This window comes from Arctopsyche grandis, chromosome 6 (genome assembly GCF_051622035.1).
Source record: "Arctopsyche grandis isolate Sample6627 chromosome 6, ASM5162203v2, whole genome shotgun sequence".
NCBI classification, from domain to species: Eukaryota; Metazoa; Arthropoda; class Insecta; order Trichoptera; family Hydropsychidae; genus Arctopsyche; species Arctopsyche grandis.
This window is the reverse complement of record NC_135360.1, coordinates 15915346-15930324: the sequence shown is the minus strand read 5'-3', so window position 1 is coordinate 15930324 and position 14979 is coordinate 15915346. Positions and strand designations below refer to the sequence as shown.

At 29.8% G+C, this 14979-nt stretch overlaps 1 protein-coding gene across 2 annotated transcripts in view; it reads left to right on the top strand.

The window, feature by feature from the left end:
- Positions 1-1462: 1462 nt before the first annotated feature.
- Picot (putative inorganic phosphate cotransporter protein picot) overlaps positions 1463-14979 on the top strand; it is a 33820-nt gene continuing 20303 nt past the window's right edge. The window contains exons 1-2 of one of the 2 annotated variants that reach the window (XM_077433191.1): positions 1463-1618; positions 1694-1816. In XM_077433191.1, coding sequence (XP_077289317.1) covers positions 1726-1816 — 91 coding nt within the window. In that variant the 5' untranslated portion in view covers positions 1463-1618; positions 1694-1725. The remainder of the gene's footprint in view (positions 1619-1693; positions 1817-14979) is intronic. The other variant, XM_077433192.1, reaches the window with a different exon arrangement.

The following is a 14979-nucleotide window of genomic DNA, read 5'->3' as shown; positions in this document are numbered from 1 at the left end:
ATGAAATGTTAGTACTTGTTACTTTGAAAATAATTACTATGCACTACAATGTATCGTTTGTAACAATCACATACACGTGCTCGCGATCGTTTATTATTATTTTTTCAAATGAAAATGATCTTGTTTGTGTAATGAATTTTCTGTTGTTTTCTGCTATCGGAAGAATTATTTCGCAATTTTTCCTCAAATATGTAAAACTGTATAAATTTTTAAATATATTTTGTTGAATTTTAAGTAGTGAAAAGTAAAAAATAGACTCAATATGTCAAAATTCAGACGTGGTAAATACATATGTACGTACATATTTCAATTGAATGTAATAATGTATTGATTCAGTTGTTCGAATTTTTTAATAAAAATATCGACGGTAATTCATCAATCAATACGGATTAGTACTATTTCACTTATTGATTTAATTGTTCTTATATAGTGATTGATATCCATTTTAATGATACATATATGTATTATATTCATACAATTGAATGTGATTGAAAATGTGCTCCGTTTTCTTAAATGTGCATTTATTTCAAGAACAATTTTGTTATCTTTGAAGAGGGAAATTCTTGATATAATTCTTAATGCAGAGATAATGTTTGACATTTAATCTTTATTTAATTTTTTATAAAAAAACAATTAAAATGAAAAAAGCTTAATCAAATTGTTCTCATAGCCGGTATGTGTGAACGTGTATTTATGTTTCATTACCGAATTTTGTTTTTTATACTTCTTATATTCCCCAAATACATCGATTAAGCAGTGGGTTGATCATACCCGATTTTTTTTTATTATTTGTGGTGATTTATTATAAACAATATGTATTATGGTTTCATTGAAAAACATTTTTTTTGTTAATGTTATCATAAAGAATTTGTATTTTATCATATTAACAATAAGTTTATTAAATATAGAAATCATGATTGTACCAAACCAAATTTGCACTCAATAAATTAAACAGCTCGAAATGCAGACGTCAATTCAAATCTATCGCAAATATTTGAACGTAATTCGTCTTGCGAATTAAATCGCACATGTGTGCAATTTAATAAGAGTTTATATTTTCATTTAAATGAAGCAAAATTATAATTGTTTTTTATTTATAAAGTGGTTGACCGCGGCCTACTGAACAGCCTAAAAATGCTAAAAACGCTCGTTACAAAGACGATTTCGTCAAAATCCTTCATTAAATTTCCGGAATTCGTTTGAAGACATTATACCTATATTCATGTGGGGTCATTACGGAATAAATTGTTGCGAATATTGTTCTATCGCTATTTGCACGTACAGCGTGATCGTGTTGCATTCATTATACCGGTAAATTCGAGTGTTGATAACCGTTTGTATCTGGATTTTTTCCCTTGACAAAGCAGTTAAGATATATTTCTGATACCCCCATTGTCCTATTGATGCTCTCTCTCCCCACTCACCTGTTTCGCTTTAGTATGAAATTAGTTTGATCAAACCTGACGGAGTTCAGTCGGTCGAAGTGAGCCGTGGAGCTAACAGCACTCACTGGTCACCTTATCGCTTCACAATACTTGCATAAATTACTTTTACTGTTTGGTAAACATACCAATTACATATCTCAGCCCCTTTCCTCTTCGTCTAAAATGGACCAACGGTGATAATTACTCCCGCGTGTTTTCCTCCACGCCTGCACCCAATTGCGAACCTTAAAAGCTAACTTTTTTTTAAGAAGTTTCTCTTTGTAATTTTGAAAGATTCAAAATGGGCAGGGGTTCTTCTTTCAAGAAGGATATCGAGCAGATCACTCCCAGCAAGGAATTTATTATCGAAGATGATGCTAAGAAGCCAGAAGGTGAGTTCATGTTATTAAAATGTCATTATATTTTTTATATATGAAATACAATATTTTGTTTTTTACGGAAATTGATCTACATACATACTGTTGTTATTCTCGCGTTTATGCATGTATGTATGTATGTACGTAAGGGTACATATGTATTATGTACATACATAAACGCGAGAATGATAATTTTGTATGCATTTAAGTATGTACGTTTTTACGTACACGTTTATGTATGTATGTACGTAAGGGTAAATACATATATATATATAGCGCGTTGGTATATATATATATATATATATATATATATATATATATATATATATATATATATATATATATATATATATATATATATATATATACATACCGCGTTGGTGGTTAAGTTTTTTTTTCATTTTTCAATGGAATAATTTTACCTTAAAAAAGGTGTGAAAATAAATTTGAAACTTTGACGCGTGTACTTAAAATGTCAATTTAAACGCGTCTCCAGTCCATTATCAATGAGCCTTAAACATTTTTTTACGTCATCTCATATTATGATCGATTTAAAATTTATTTCGGGGAACAGAAATGTATCCATATGTATGTATGTACATATCTATTATTAAATTTATTAAATTTGTATTAAAGTATTAAATTTGTAAGTTTGTCTGTATAAAAAAATAAGACGAAAACTACAACTAGTTGCACTCAAGTTTTGAAATTAAATTAGAGATTTTCAAATTTTATGCTCAATTTACTTGTGCTGAAATGAAAAAAATATGAAAATACACAAATATATAAATATATACATAATTTTTTCTAGCTATATATATATATATATATATATATATATATATATATATATATATATATATATATATATATATATATATATATATATATATATATTTATTGCGTACTTATTTATTTTCACCGAATTCTCAACCGCAATTCTCATCTACGAAACTCACGTGGAAGAAGCACTTCAGAGGTATTTTTTGTTATTGTTCAAAATTATATGATTTTGTAAATAACCAAACGGTGAACGCTTTCATAAAAACTGTTATTATCGTACTGCGCGAATTTTTTTTTTATTATTCAAGGCGATTTTCTGTGAAATATCTGATCATATCGTATTAAATATATATCTTTCGACGGCATGTTGTATTAAATGGGCATGAAATGATACGAAATATGTACAATGTACATAAATACATTATTTAGCAATTATCCAATTATGCACGTATAAAATAAAATTACTGAAAATTCGGTCGTTTTATGTCATTACGATACTGGGCAGACTGCATTAAAGTAAAAAAATTTCGTCAACATATTATTCCTTTATACATATGTACATATGTACGTGTATTTGTATTTAACTAACTAACATATTGTACACCATGTAAATTGGTTGATTCTGTGAATTTTGAATTACGCGAATCGCAGTTGAAATGCAAATCCACCCAACTCTTTTATGGCAATATCGATTTAGGCTTAATTAATGTCTCATTGTCGACACGATTTTCATTGTGGACATGATTACTTTTCAATTTAGTATAAAAATAACTCTCGTTCATTATCTGTTTATGTATGTATGTGATAACATATGTATGTCTATAGTGGTTATTCTTTTTAACCGTGTATCTATTTGGGTAATTAGTGTTTACTGTAAATGGCAAATTGCAAACAGTTGGAAGTGAAAAATGATAAGATCGATCTGGTACAACGTATTTTACTGGAGTAATTTGAATATATTTTTGAGCCTGTTTATGACGCGGTTTAAAAGCGTAGGAAATTTTACGCATTGTATATATTGTAATGATGTCTCTTATTATTTCTTCTGTGTTTTATGTAATTATGAAATACCATATTTGTTTCTTTTAATAATGCATAAATATTTGTCATTTATTTTTTAAGTTCAGACCATTCATAAAAAAATTAATCAATGCAAGTAAATATCTTGATTTATTCGTTACAAAGGGTATATAATATTACTCACAAAGGTGATATATATGTATGTACATATGAGCCGTTATATAAGAATCTGGCGGAAGTCCAATTTTCAGTTCCAAAAACACTATTCTTGTTTGACTTAATTCACAAATTGTTATCATTTTTTTCTATTCGATATGTACAGAATTTTGGAAAAGCAGAATAAACGTATTACAGGCCACCAGTATATATTTTAAATATTGTTAAAATATCTATATATTGTTAAACTATTTTCTTCATTACGAGATATTTCGCGTAATGAAGAAAAGTAGAATTATGCCACTTTCAATTATAACGCTTCATATTGACTGATTATAAAACGTTTTTTGTATTTAAATGTTTTTTATACTTCCATTATATGTATGTATAATATTATATGTAGATCAATGTTCATCCTGCACACGATGTGATGTTCGTTATGGTAAAGATCAAAATCTTATCCTGAATACACTAGTAAAAGTGGGAAACAATCTACATAAGTAAAACGAAATGAATTTATTATGTATGATTAATGGTATTGATTGATATTTAAAATAATGGTGAAATTTATCTATATAACTTTGTTTTGTTGAGATTAATGTTTCTTGTACATAAGTATAATTGTGAAATATCCACTGATAACAATGAAAATTAATAATTTTCTGTTATCGCATGTGCATTCGCTCTCAATGCTCAGTCGCGATTGACAACAATTTTCCAACATTTTTATTTTCAAAATATTTGTTTTGCTTATAACTTTGGTATTGGTTACAAATTTCGCCTATGTGATAAAAATAATTATTAATTTTGGAGTTCATAGAACAAATGGAAATCGAATTTCTAATGAAATGTTAGTACTTGTTACTTTGAAAATAATTACTATGCACTACAATGTATCGTTTGTAACAATCACATACACGTGCCGCTTGTGCTCGCGATCGTTTATTATTAATTTTTCAAATGAAAATGAATTTTCTGTTGTGTTCTGCTATCAGAAGAATTATTTCGCAATTTTTCCTCAAATATGTAAAACTGTATAAATTTTTAAATATATATTGTTGAATTTTAAGTAGTGAAAAGTAAAAAATAGACTCAATATGTCAAAATTCAGACGTGGTAAATACATATGTACGTACATATTTCAATTGAATGTAATAATGTATTGATTCAGTTGTTCGAATTTTTTAATAAAAATATCGACGGTAATTCATCAATCAATACGGATTAGTACTATTTCACTTATTGATTTAATTGTTCTTATATAGTGATTGATATCCATTTTAATGATACATATATGTATGCATGTTCATACAATTGAATGTGATTGAAAATGTGCTCCGTTTTCTTAAATGTGCATTTATTTCAAGAACAATTTTGTTATCTTTGAAGAGGGAAATTCTTGATATATTTCTTAATGCAGAGATAATGTTTGACATTTAATCTTTATTTAATTTTTTATAAAAAAACAAATTAAAATGAAAAAAGCTTAATCAAATTTAATTTCAATTGATTGACCACATCAAATATGTGTATTCTCGTTTATCAGATAATGATTATATTTAAATGGCAGGAAATTTAAAAAAATCGGTTTTTCCATTTACGTTAACTTAGAATACTAGCTCGACTTTGGATCATTTCCATACATATATCAGATCCTTGATTAAATCTTGAAAACAATTTCAATACCAATATTCTAAAATTACCGGATTAAAATAATTAATGTTTACTACGTGACAAAAATGTACGTATCTTACAGACATATCTGATTCTGCGAAGACAAAATTATTGTAATTATGTATGTACATGCTTAATTGTAATTATGTATGTACATGCTTAATTGTAAATTATTGTATGTACCTACATATATACATACATACATACGTACTTAAGTGTATATTGTACGATGTACATACGTACATATTTTAAATTTTATTATATTCCGGGTCATTGAATAAGAGAACTGAAATGGTTTTTTTTTTATCAATAATGTGCAAAAATTCGTAGATATTTTTATGTTTGCAAATATCGAACACTTTTAAACTTTTCCTTTTTTTTCATCAGCCTATTTTGGCCTTGTGGAAAAAGAAACGTGCGAGAGAAAATGTAAAATAGTTTTGATTAGTACTTTGTGATTCAATTTAAACAATGGTTAGCTAAAAATTGAATTTGCTCTTAGAGGTCGTTTCGTCGAACCACATCCTTAACCGGATTAATGTGTATGTATATTTGCATTTTTTGTGCAATCTGTTGACACACTTCCTACACGATATTAATTAATTACTTCTTCATGCCTGACAGTATCTGAATCCAAACTTATATTATAATTTACATGTAGTAATAGTCGACATATTTTACATGTTTGTATTATATAATGAATTGCTATTTTTTTATTTTAAAGACTTGAACGCTCGGCTAATAAAGAAACCTACTTATTGCCTTGGACAGGATTCTGGGTGTATTTAATTTGTTATTGTTTTATTCATAAATTCCTTTTAAATATGAAATTGGTTGTATTAAGATTATAGATAAGCGTTATGCTTATTTTTTTATTTAGATTAATTGCAAAATATGTAAATATTATAACTATTTACCAACTAATTACTGGTGTAAAGTGAGCAAAAACATATTTCGAAATGTAGATGTATATCACGGGAATGTAATCGTAATTGTATTTACTTCATTTAGCGTTAAAACAATGAAATCTTATCGAAAATACATGAAAATCGGTTTTTTACTCTTATTCAATCTGTGTAGATTGTGTATATTCCAATTTTGGGAAAATAGTTTGATAGGAATCTAAATTCGTATACGAAATTATGATCAATCAACCTTCATCTTGACCATCCATTGGTTAAGCTGGCACGAGCTACGTGGCGATGAGTGTACCATTGTCGATATTGATAAAATGTTAGCGAACAATAGTTCGAATATGAGACGAGGACTATTTTTCCGGAAAAGCCGTGAATAAATTCATTGATCCATACTGTGAATGCTCACGGTCGCCAATAACAATAAATTGTTAAATATTCAATCATTGTTATCGAATGCATAGAGTGTATCAGCAAAAATTATATTTATTTACAACGCGTTGTATCATAATACTGCACTTTTACATATATTTAAATGTATATTTTTTGCTATTTTAAACATGGCTACGTCTGGCAAAAAAAAAATGCAAACGATTCTCTACGTACACTACAAAAAATCGCAGAAAAAGTTGAAGATAGTATCGACGCAATTTGATCTTGAACTCATCATACATATTTGTTATGAACTGACTAACTCCGTTACTTAAACTTTTAACTACAGTAATATTCACATTCCAAAATCAATACATATTTCTTTGAAGTTGGTTCTTTAAGTTGGTGAATTTTTTTATAACTTCTTTGTACTTGGTCTCGGTCAGGAATCTTTTGTCACAATTGAATAACAATTTTGATAGAAACATGTCTACTTTTTTCCATGAATTGAACTTTGATTGTTGGGCAACAAAATCCTATACGAACGCTCAGCCTCGAAGTTGGACATTGACGTAGTGAAACCTCGAACTTAAAATGTAAATTAAAAATATTTGCATCGGGCCCAAAGATGATCCAAATACTCGATAGATATGTACTTACAAGGTCAATATACTTAAGAGTGGAAATTTTCAATTAAAAAAAAAAAAAAAAAATAGAAAATACTTGACGAGTCACTTGTTTGCAAAAACGATAGAGGGTTCTTCAACTGTGAATAGACTGTAAATGAAATAACAACTGTACCACTTGACCAATTTAAAATTGATTATTCTAATGCTCCTTATAAACTTACATAAACTTTGCACAGTCACTAACTATAATTTGGCCAATGTTTGGAATATTTTAATACAAAAGGATAATTTAATCCCAATAGTTACCTCTAACTCCTCTGTATTGATTTACTTCAATTTTTTATAAATTGAATTATAATTTATTTATTTATTAATAATGTTTATATTTTCCATATTTATAATTAACTAGTGTTGTGCCCGTTGATATTTCAACGGGTGGTTTTGGAAAAGTATTGATACATTGATAGATCCGAGGCTATTGTCGCTAGGGATTCCAGTATGCACACCCCTTCTGGTCGATTCACATCACACCTTACTCCACCCCAGCGCTGCCCCTCTCATTCCGTCCCCGCACACTCGCCCGGTCGTCATTCTTTCTGCTTTCTTATGTACTTGATATTCACTGGATAATTAATCATAAATATTTCAAAGCAATAAAAAATCACAATCAATAGAAAAAATATCTGACTATTGATTCCAATACTAACTTTTGACACAGCAATACTAGATTTTAAATTAAAAAGTGTAAAAGCCAAAAATCTGGAAAAATTTTCCATTTTTTTAAACGTTCATAGCTCTTAAGCTAAAGCAAGCCAACAAAAATCGTTTTCATATTCGAATCCAATGAGTCAAACTTAGTAAATTTTGATTAATCTCCGCTCCGGTAATTTTTTTGTTGCTTAGTGTAATCAACAGATCGCATAGATAATAGAAATTAGAATAATAGCGTATTGTTATTTTTTATCTGATATGAACGACCACTCTGTTTGCACACACAAAAAAAAAACACTGGATTGTGGCCTAGTCTGTACCGTCACAACCTGTACCTTCCCAAAAACGCGTAAACGAGTATTTTCGGTAATATTTTATCTTTTTATTGACATTTGTCAGTTGTCGATAACGGTAATTCCCATATTTGAAGAAATGTAGGAGAACTTGACAAAATAATAAGATCGTACGAATTAACAATGATATAAAGACACGTCTATCTCAACTGCAGTCACCTAGGCGTGCCGTGCTACACTTTTGAGTTTTAATATCTCTCAAGTATTCAAGCTGGAAATTGTATATCTGCACAGTACTTCCTCAGGAAAACACTTCGTCCAGTTTTCTCAAGCCTAATAGTAATACTTAATAGCACAATGTAATAGTTTTTGAATTTTGAATTAAATTTACAAACAATTTATGCGACTTTGATTCGCGACGCTCGTATAATATTACAGTTCAATAATTGAATGTCATGCTAAAACGGTTTAAAAAATATATCTATTGTTTACAACGCTATTTTTGCCCACGCTGCATTTTTAATAGGCAGTGTTGCATTGAAGTTTGCGCAATTCGATGCAAGGGTTACTATCGTAGTCGGTTACCCGATCTTCTCCTTACTTAACACTTTGAATAAAATCGCAGATTTTGAAACGCAGTCTGCGTCATTTGCATTGCGAACTTGACCGACAAACGTCACTGACGATCCGCCATTGGTATTGCGATATCGTAATAACAATTTCACATATTATACGGAACTCATTGTCTTCCGATGCACATACTTTCACTCGACAACGTGGCCATTTCACCGCGGACATCCACCAACTGCAGAATGCGTAAAGTCACCTCGGTCGACGAAGGTGAGTCTTGTTCCGATCTGAAGTTTTAAATTTATCGATTTGGGTGGTTTACGAGAGAATCAATGTCAGAAAAGTAGAACGCGACTTTAAAATCTGTTTCGGCATGCGTTCATGTCGTGGCAATGCATACATTTAACAAAACTGTGTATCTTGAAATCAATTTGTAGGGTATGGTTAATGGTACTTATTGCACTCATTGTGTATGTTCTTTTTTTAATTGTTGAACAAACTATAGATATTCGAATGCTTACGATAACGACTATCGTCAAATTAGTGGTTACTATCTACATTGGTATATTTATACTTAAAAAGTCTAGTCACTTTTAGCGATTGTAGTTAATTTTGTATATTTAAGTTTGGGTTATCGCTATCATATCACTAATAAGTACAATTTATAAAATGAACATATATTTTTTTTATCGGCAAAATTTGTCTCCGTTGGAAAATCTTGCAAAAATGTATGTACAATGTATAAGACATAAAAGAAGCATAATTTTTTCATAATCTTGGTAGAGGAGACACAATATGAAACGTAAATATGCTAAATTTCTTGGTATTCCCATCGTTTTATATATGAGGCAATTTTCACAGATTTAATAAGTATAATGGTTAAAACACAGTTAAAAGTGTGGTACGGCACGTCTGGATAGATTCCATCTGTGATAGAGTCTACATGTCATTTTTAATTCGTATGATCTTATTAGTGAACGTAAATTATCAGATATTATTCTGGTAGCCTGCGCTCATCATTATTTTCATAATGTGATGTATGAGTGGAATTTTGATCTTCTCTCTTCCATTTGGGCCTCACAGGGATGTTTTGTATTTGCAGTTGGTTCTTATTTATTGGAACTATCTGTTGGTGCAAGACATTCCCTACTTTGTATTTTATTACTTTGAATTTTAATTTATCCGCTTCTATTATAATGCTTTAGTTTTTTTTTATGATTGTGTATAAAGTAATTTTTGTTTGTGTATATGTATATATTTTTATTTTTCTCATCTCTGTATTTGTGTATTTTTCTTTGTATTCGATCATTGTGGTGCATTAAGGATTCCTGTAATGCCACAATGATCCACACTTAAATAAATGCAAATATTGGTCTGACAAGTTTCTTCTACATTTCTTTAAATATGAGAATCGCCGTTATCGATCACTGACAATTTATGTCAATGACAAAGATAAAATATCACTGAAAACACTTCAAGAGGTGTGTTTTGGCAAGGATCCTGATGGTACAGATGTAAAAAAAGCACGTGCTATTCTGTGTCTGCACATTAAAGGAGATGAAATCAAATAAAATCACAAAAAAATTCAAAAATATGTATAATCCAAATTTATCTTATTTTGAAAATTTGAAAACTGAAATTAAAATATCTAATGCTCAATTAGTAAAAATTAATTATATGTGTGTACATACATTACTATCAAAATAGAATGAAAATTTTATATACGTTTTCTAAAATTAATTGAAATGATTGTGATGAATTCGTTAATATATTAACATTTTAAATCAATCAAAATAGTAATTTCATCTTTTTGAAGTGTTATTCAACGTGTAAACAATCGCATTGTCGGATTAGGAGATTATATCGACACGATCATAACTCCTACTGTAATCAATCATAGTATTAAAGTATTATAGTGTATTTGGTTTATAGTTTTTATACAATTTATGTTTATATCCCTTATTCGTATCCGTTACAAGGCGTCCCCGCACAACGTACATATTGACATGGGCTCGTCTCGTATCGAGTTCATTCCCATCATGTCAGCTGCTCGCTGACATACATTGCCAGCAGTATTACCTGATCGTGGACTTCCTCGTCTACTTCGACGAAACAATTAACAATCGAAACGTTTAAATTTACGTACAATCTAGAAAAAGAGAGTTTTAAACGGTCAGTGCGTCGATTTTCGTATTGTGAGTGTTAGTGAATGGAGTTGAAATAAAAAAGTATGTAGTCACAAATATTTAGAATAGTCTTATGTAAATATATGTACATATGTACTCGTTAGTAAATATGTGGAAGATGCTAGTAGACTTTAAAATCAGTATACAAAGTTAGCGAATCATAAGAGATAAAGTCACTGATGTAATCTCATTTCCTCGTGTGTAATGTCACGTCAAAGTGATCGACAGGTAAAAGTTAATTTAAGTTATCGAACATTGATCAATTTGCAACGCGTTAGACCGAAAACTTTCGTTGCAAAAAATACGTCGTACAGTACCCAGTAAATGGGTTAACAATTACCCAACACAACTTCGAGAAACGTTCATAACATCATTGATAAGTTTTTTTACTGTGTTGTTATATGGTTTTGCATAAAAATAAATTGCAATACCTTTGATTCTTATAGTCATTAGAGTATTTCAACTGCTATTTGTTCGTTATTTTTTTATAAATCTGCTCATGAGCTGAGAAGAGAGCGTGACGGCTTCGAGATTGGTTGACCCAGTGATGCACAATATTTTTGACAGATGGGCCAATTTATTCATTTCATAAATGTTCGCGGGCCACAGTGTGCGAAAATATTGAAAAATAATTATATGCATTTAGTACTACATACAATAGTTTGTTCACATTTCAAACATTTTTACATTCAATTAAATATTATAGTACTTGTTCGTGCATTGTTCTTGAGAAGGTATATTTTCTTATTTATTTTTTCTTTGTTTATTGATGTTTACACTACTATTATACATATATAAATAGGTAGAAATTTAGTTGAGATAGAAAAATTAAAGGTCTATGCATATTTGAACAGCACGTACCGGCAACTGCATGTAACCAGCAGTACGAAAAGTATTCTTTAGTACTATTTATATATAATGGTAGTGTAAACATCAATAAACAAAGAAAAACTAAATAAGAAAATATACCTTCTCAAGAACAATGCACGAACAAGTACTATAATATTTAATTTAATGTAAAAATGTTTGATATGTTTGATATGGCATATCTTACATATGTACATATGTGGCGTAGACGTAACAGCAGTAGCCGACAAAATATGTTCTTACTATACAATAGTACATTTCACCGTAATTTATCAAGTAAACCGGTTTTCTTTGGCAACTGTGGAAATATTCACACAAAACGTGACTTCATAGTAGCAAGTGCAAGATATTTTCGTGAATGTTTTGTGATAATATTGACTCGACGATACGTCGCAAGCAATATTGCGCCGTATAGTCCCGCTATGTAATGTATATGTAACCCGATTTTGCCTTGCACTCAATTTACTTTGCCCAAAACAAGTCTGAATCTGTCAAAACGTACCCTGCTGTATAGTATGACTAGAAGCTGTTGTTTACTGCTGGGTTTGTTAGAAAACAATAAAAGATTTTCATACACACACAAACAGCAGACGATAAATCAGCACATAGCATCTGGAGCAACATTTGAATATTGTTTCATAAACTTTGTACATTGACAAAACTCCGAGAGAACTATCACTTAAAATGCGTGCTTTGAATTTTGCATTTTTGCACATACCAAAGATTGGGGCCGCAAGAAATGACATTTCGAACCGCATGCGGCCCGCGTGCCACGAACTGCGCATCGCTGGTTAATCAAACGTGATTTTTTTGACGTCACGTGCTTTTTATTTTTGTTGCCGATTCTTTTGAATATTTTAAATCAATTTATTTAGTCTTATTGGCACGTACATATTTTCCAGGTATTGAAGACTGGTTTTATTCTCGATTCGCTTTTCGATAATTTAATTTAAAAGATGCTTCGATTTTTTTTTTTTTTGCTGTTTCGATTTTGCTGGGTGGAAACTTTGTGATGAAACGTGTTCTTTTAAATTGTGTGAATGAATTTCGATAGCTTGCATGCGAATCTCAATTTGAACGAGTTTCATATATGACTCATTCGGTGTGTACATATGTACATACCTACATACAAATTAAAATCGATGAAAATTTAGCATATCCGATGTATTCATTGAGACAACTTTCTTTCGAATTTTTACATTACACTAGATCAATACACGTTTTTTTTTTTGCCAAATGTGAAGGGAAAATAGTGCGTAACAAGCGTTGCGACCCCGAAGCGTCTGAGTAAATTCAGATTATCATCACTCTAACAATATTCAACTTGTATTCGCACTTATCTGACAATAAAAATCGGCCAAGGTACGATTTTGTTCTAGTTCTAGTGTTTTAATCGTGATTTTAGGTGTCCGATTTTGAATCTGTCGCCGTTTATTAACATTAAATCGTTTATAGCCTTGTGTATTGACGATTTCACACGCGCAGTCTTATGAAAATGTAAGGTCGACTTTCCTTCGATCGGGTCCTTTTCCTTCGAATTCCAATACGCGCTGTAATCAAAATACAAAAAAAAAATGTTTTGAAGGATTATCTATGTATATTAACCCTGGGTAACTTGCTAACTTATCCTAAATTGTCCAACTTTTCATATTGTTCTAATATATCTCAGATTTGTCAAAATGAAACCGGCACTTGAACGTGTAAATGATATACATAAGTATGTACATATTTAATACAAGTAACCTATGTCAGTTTCCGTATTTTAATTTTTTTTTTTTGCACAAAATATTATTAATGAAAAGTTGTCAAGTTTCTAAATTAATGATTGATTGTAGCCTTAGAGCCGAGCCACATCGAGTGACTTGCACTCACAGTCATAGTGAACCGTGAAAAATAGTAATGATCACGTGCAAATAGTCGTGTAGCATGTTCCATACAATTGTATACATTTGAACTGTATACTTGATTTGCACAACAAAGTCACCCACCAAATTGCTCTAAAGTCATCCGGTGTGGCCTAGCTCTTATACATACATATACGCGTAGACTTTTATACAATATAAAACCATATCAACGATATACATACGTATATTTATGTAAGAATTATGAATATACCTATATACATATATGTATGTAGATATTTTAAATATTTCATTGTTTATTTTAATCAATGTTACAGCTAACGATGTATGTACATATTTTTCATACCTTGAGATCTTGAGAAATTGCGTTTATTTTTTTTAGCAATACGACTTTTGATTAGTTTATGGAGACCGTATGTGCAGTTAATAATTAATAATAGTGTCATTAAATCAGCATTCAATTATCTCGTAAATATTATTTGTATTTATTATGTAAGTAAACGTGATCTTATTCACGTGAACGTTTCATCTAGAATCAAATAATTTAAGACGAATACATAAAATAAAGATTTATTTGATAATAAACGCTTTTATTTAATTTATTCATAGAATATCTTCTAAGATTTTTATTACATTGTCGCTTTTTAATTATTAAATACTTCTACTCAATTTTCATCAGCATTACTAATGTATTAAAGAGCTTACTCGAGTCATTAATTTACATTACAAACAAAAACTATCATGTAATGAAATAATTACCATAGATACGTTGCTTCATTTTAATTGAACGGAACATAAGTAGTCGTTGTTTATTTAATTTAATATCTTTACAGGTGAATTATCTTTTCATTTACGTTTTGAAAGGCGTTATTCATTCGGTGTAATACAAAATGTGTATATATTTGCTTTATTTTTGTTGTGAAATTTGTCAAGTGATAGTTAAACTTGTCATCGACGTGCTAATTACATAAAATAATATGTATTATTTACACTAATCACTTTGGTAGAGTATTAAAAAATAGTGTTCGGGTTAAGATTATTGCATTTGTGAGATTTCAATAAAAAGAAGAATAAAAAAAAAGAATGAACTATTAAACAAAGCGTTACGTTCAATTATTCAATGATATCTCACTTCCTAGAC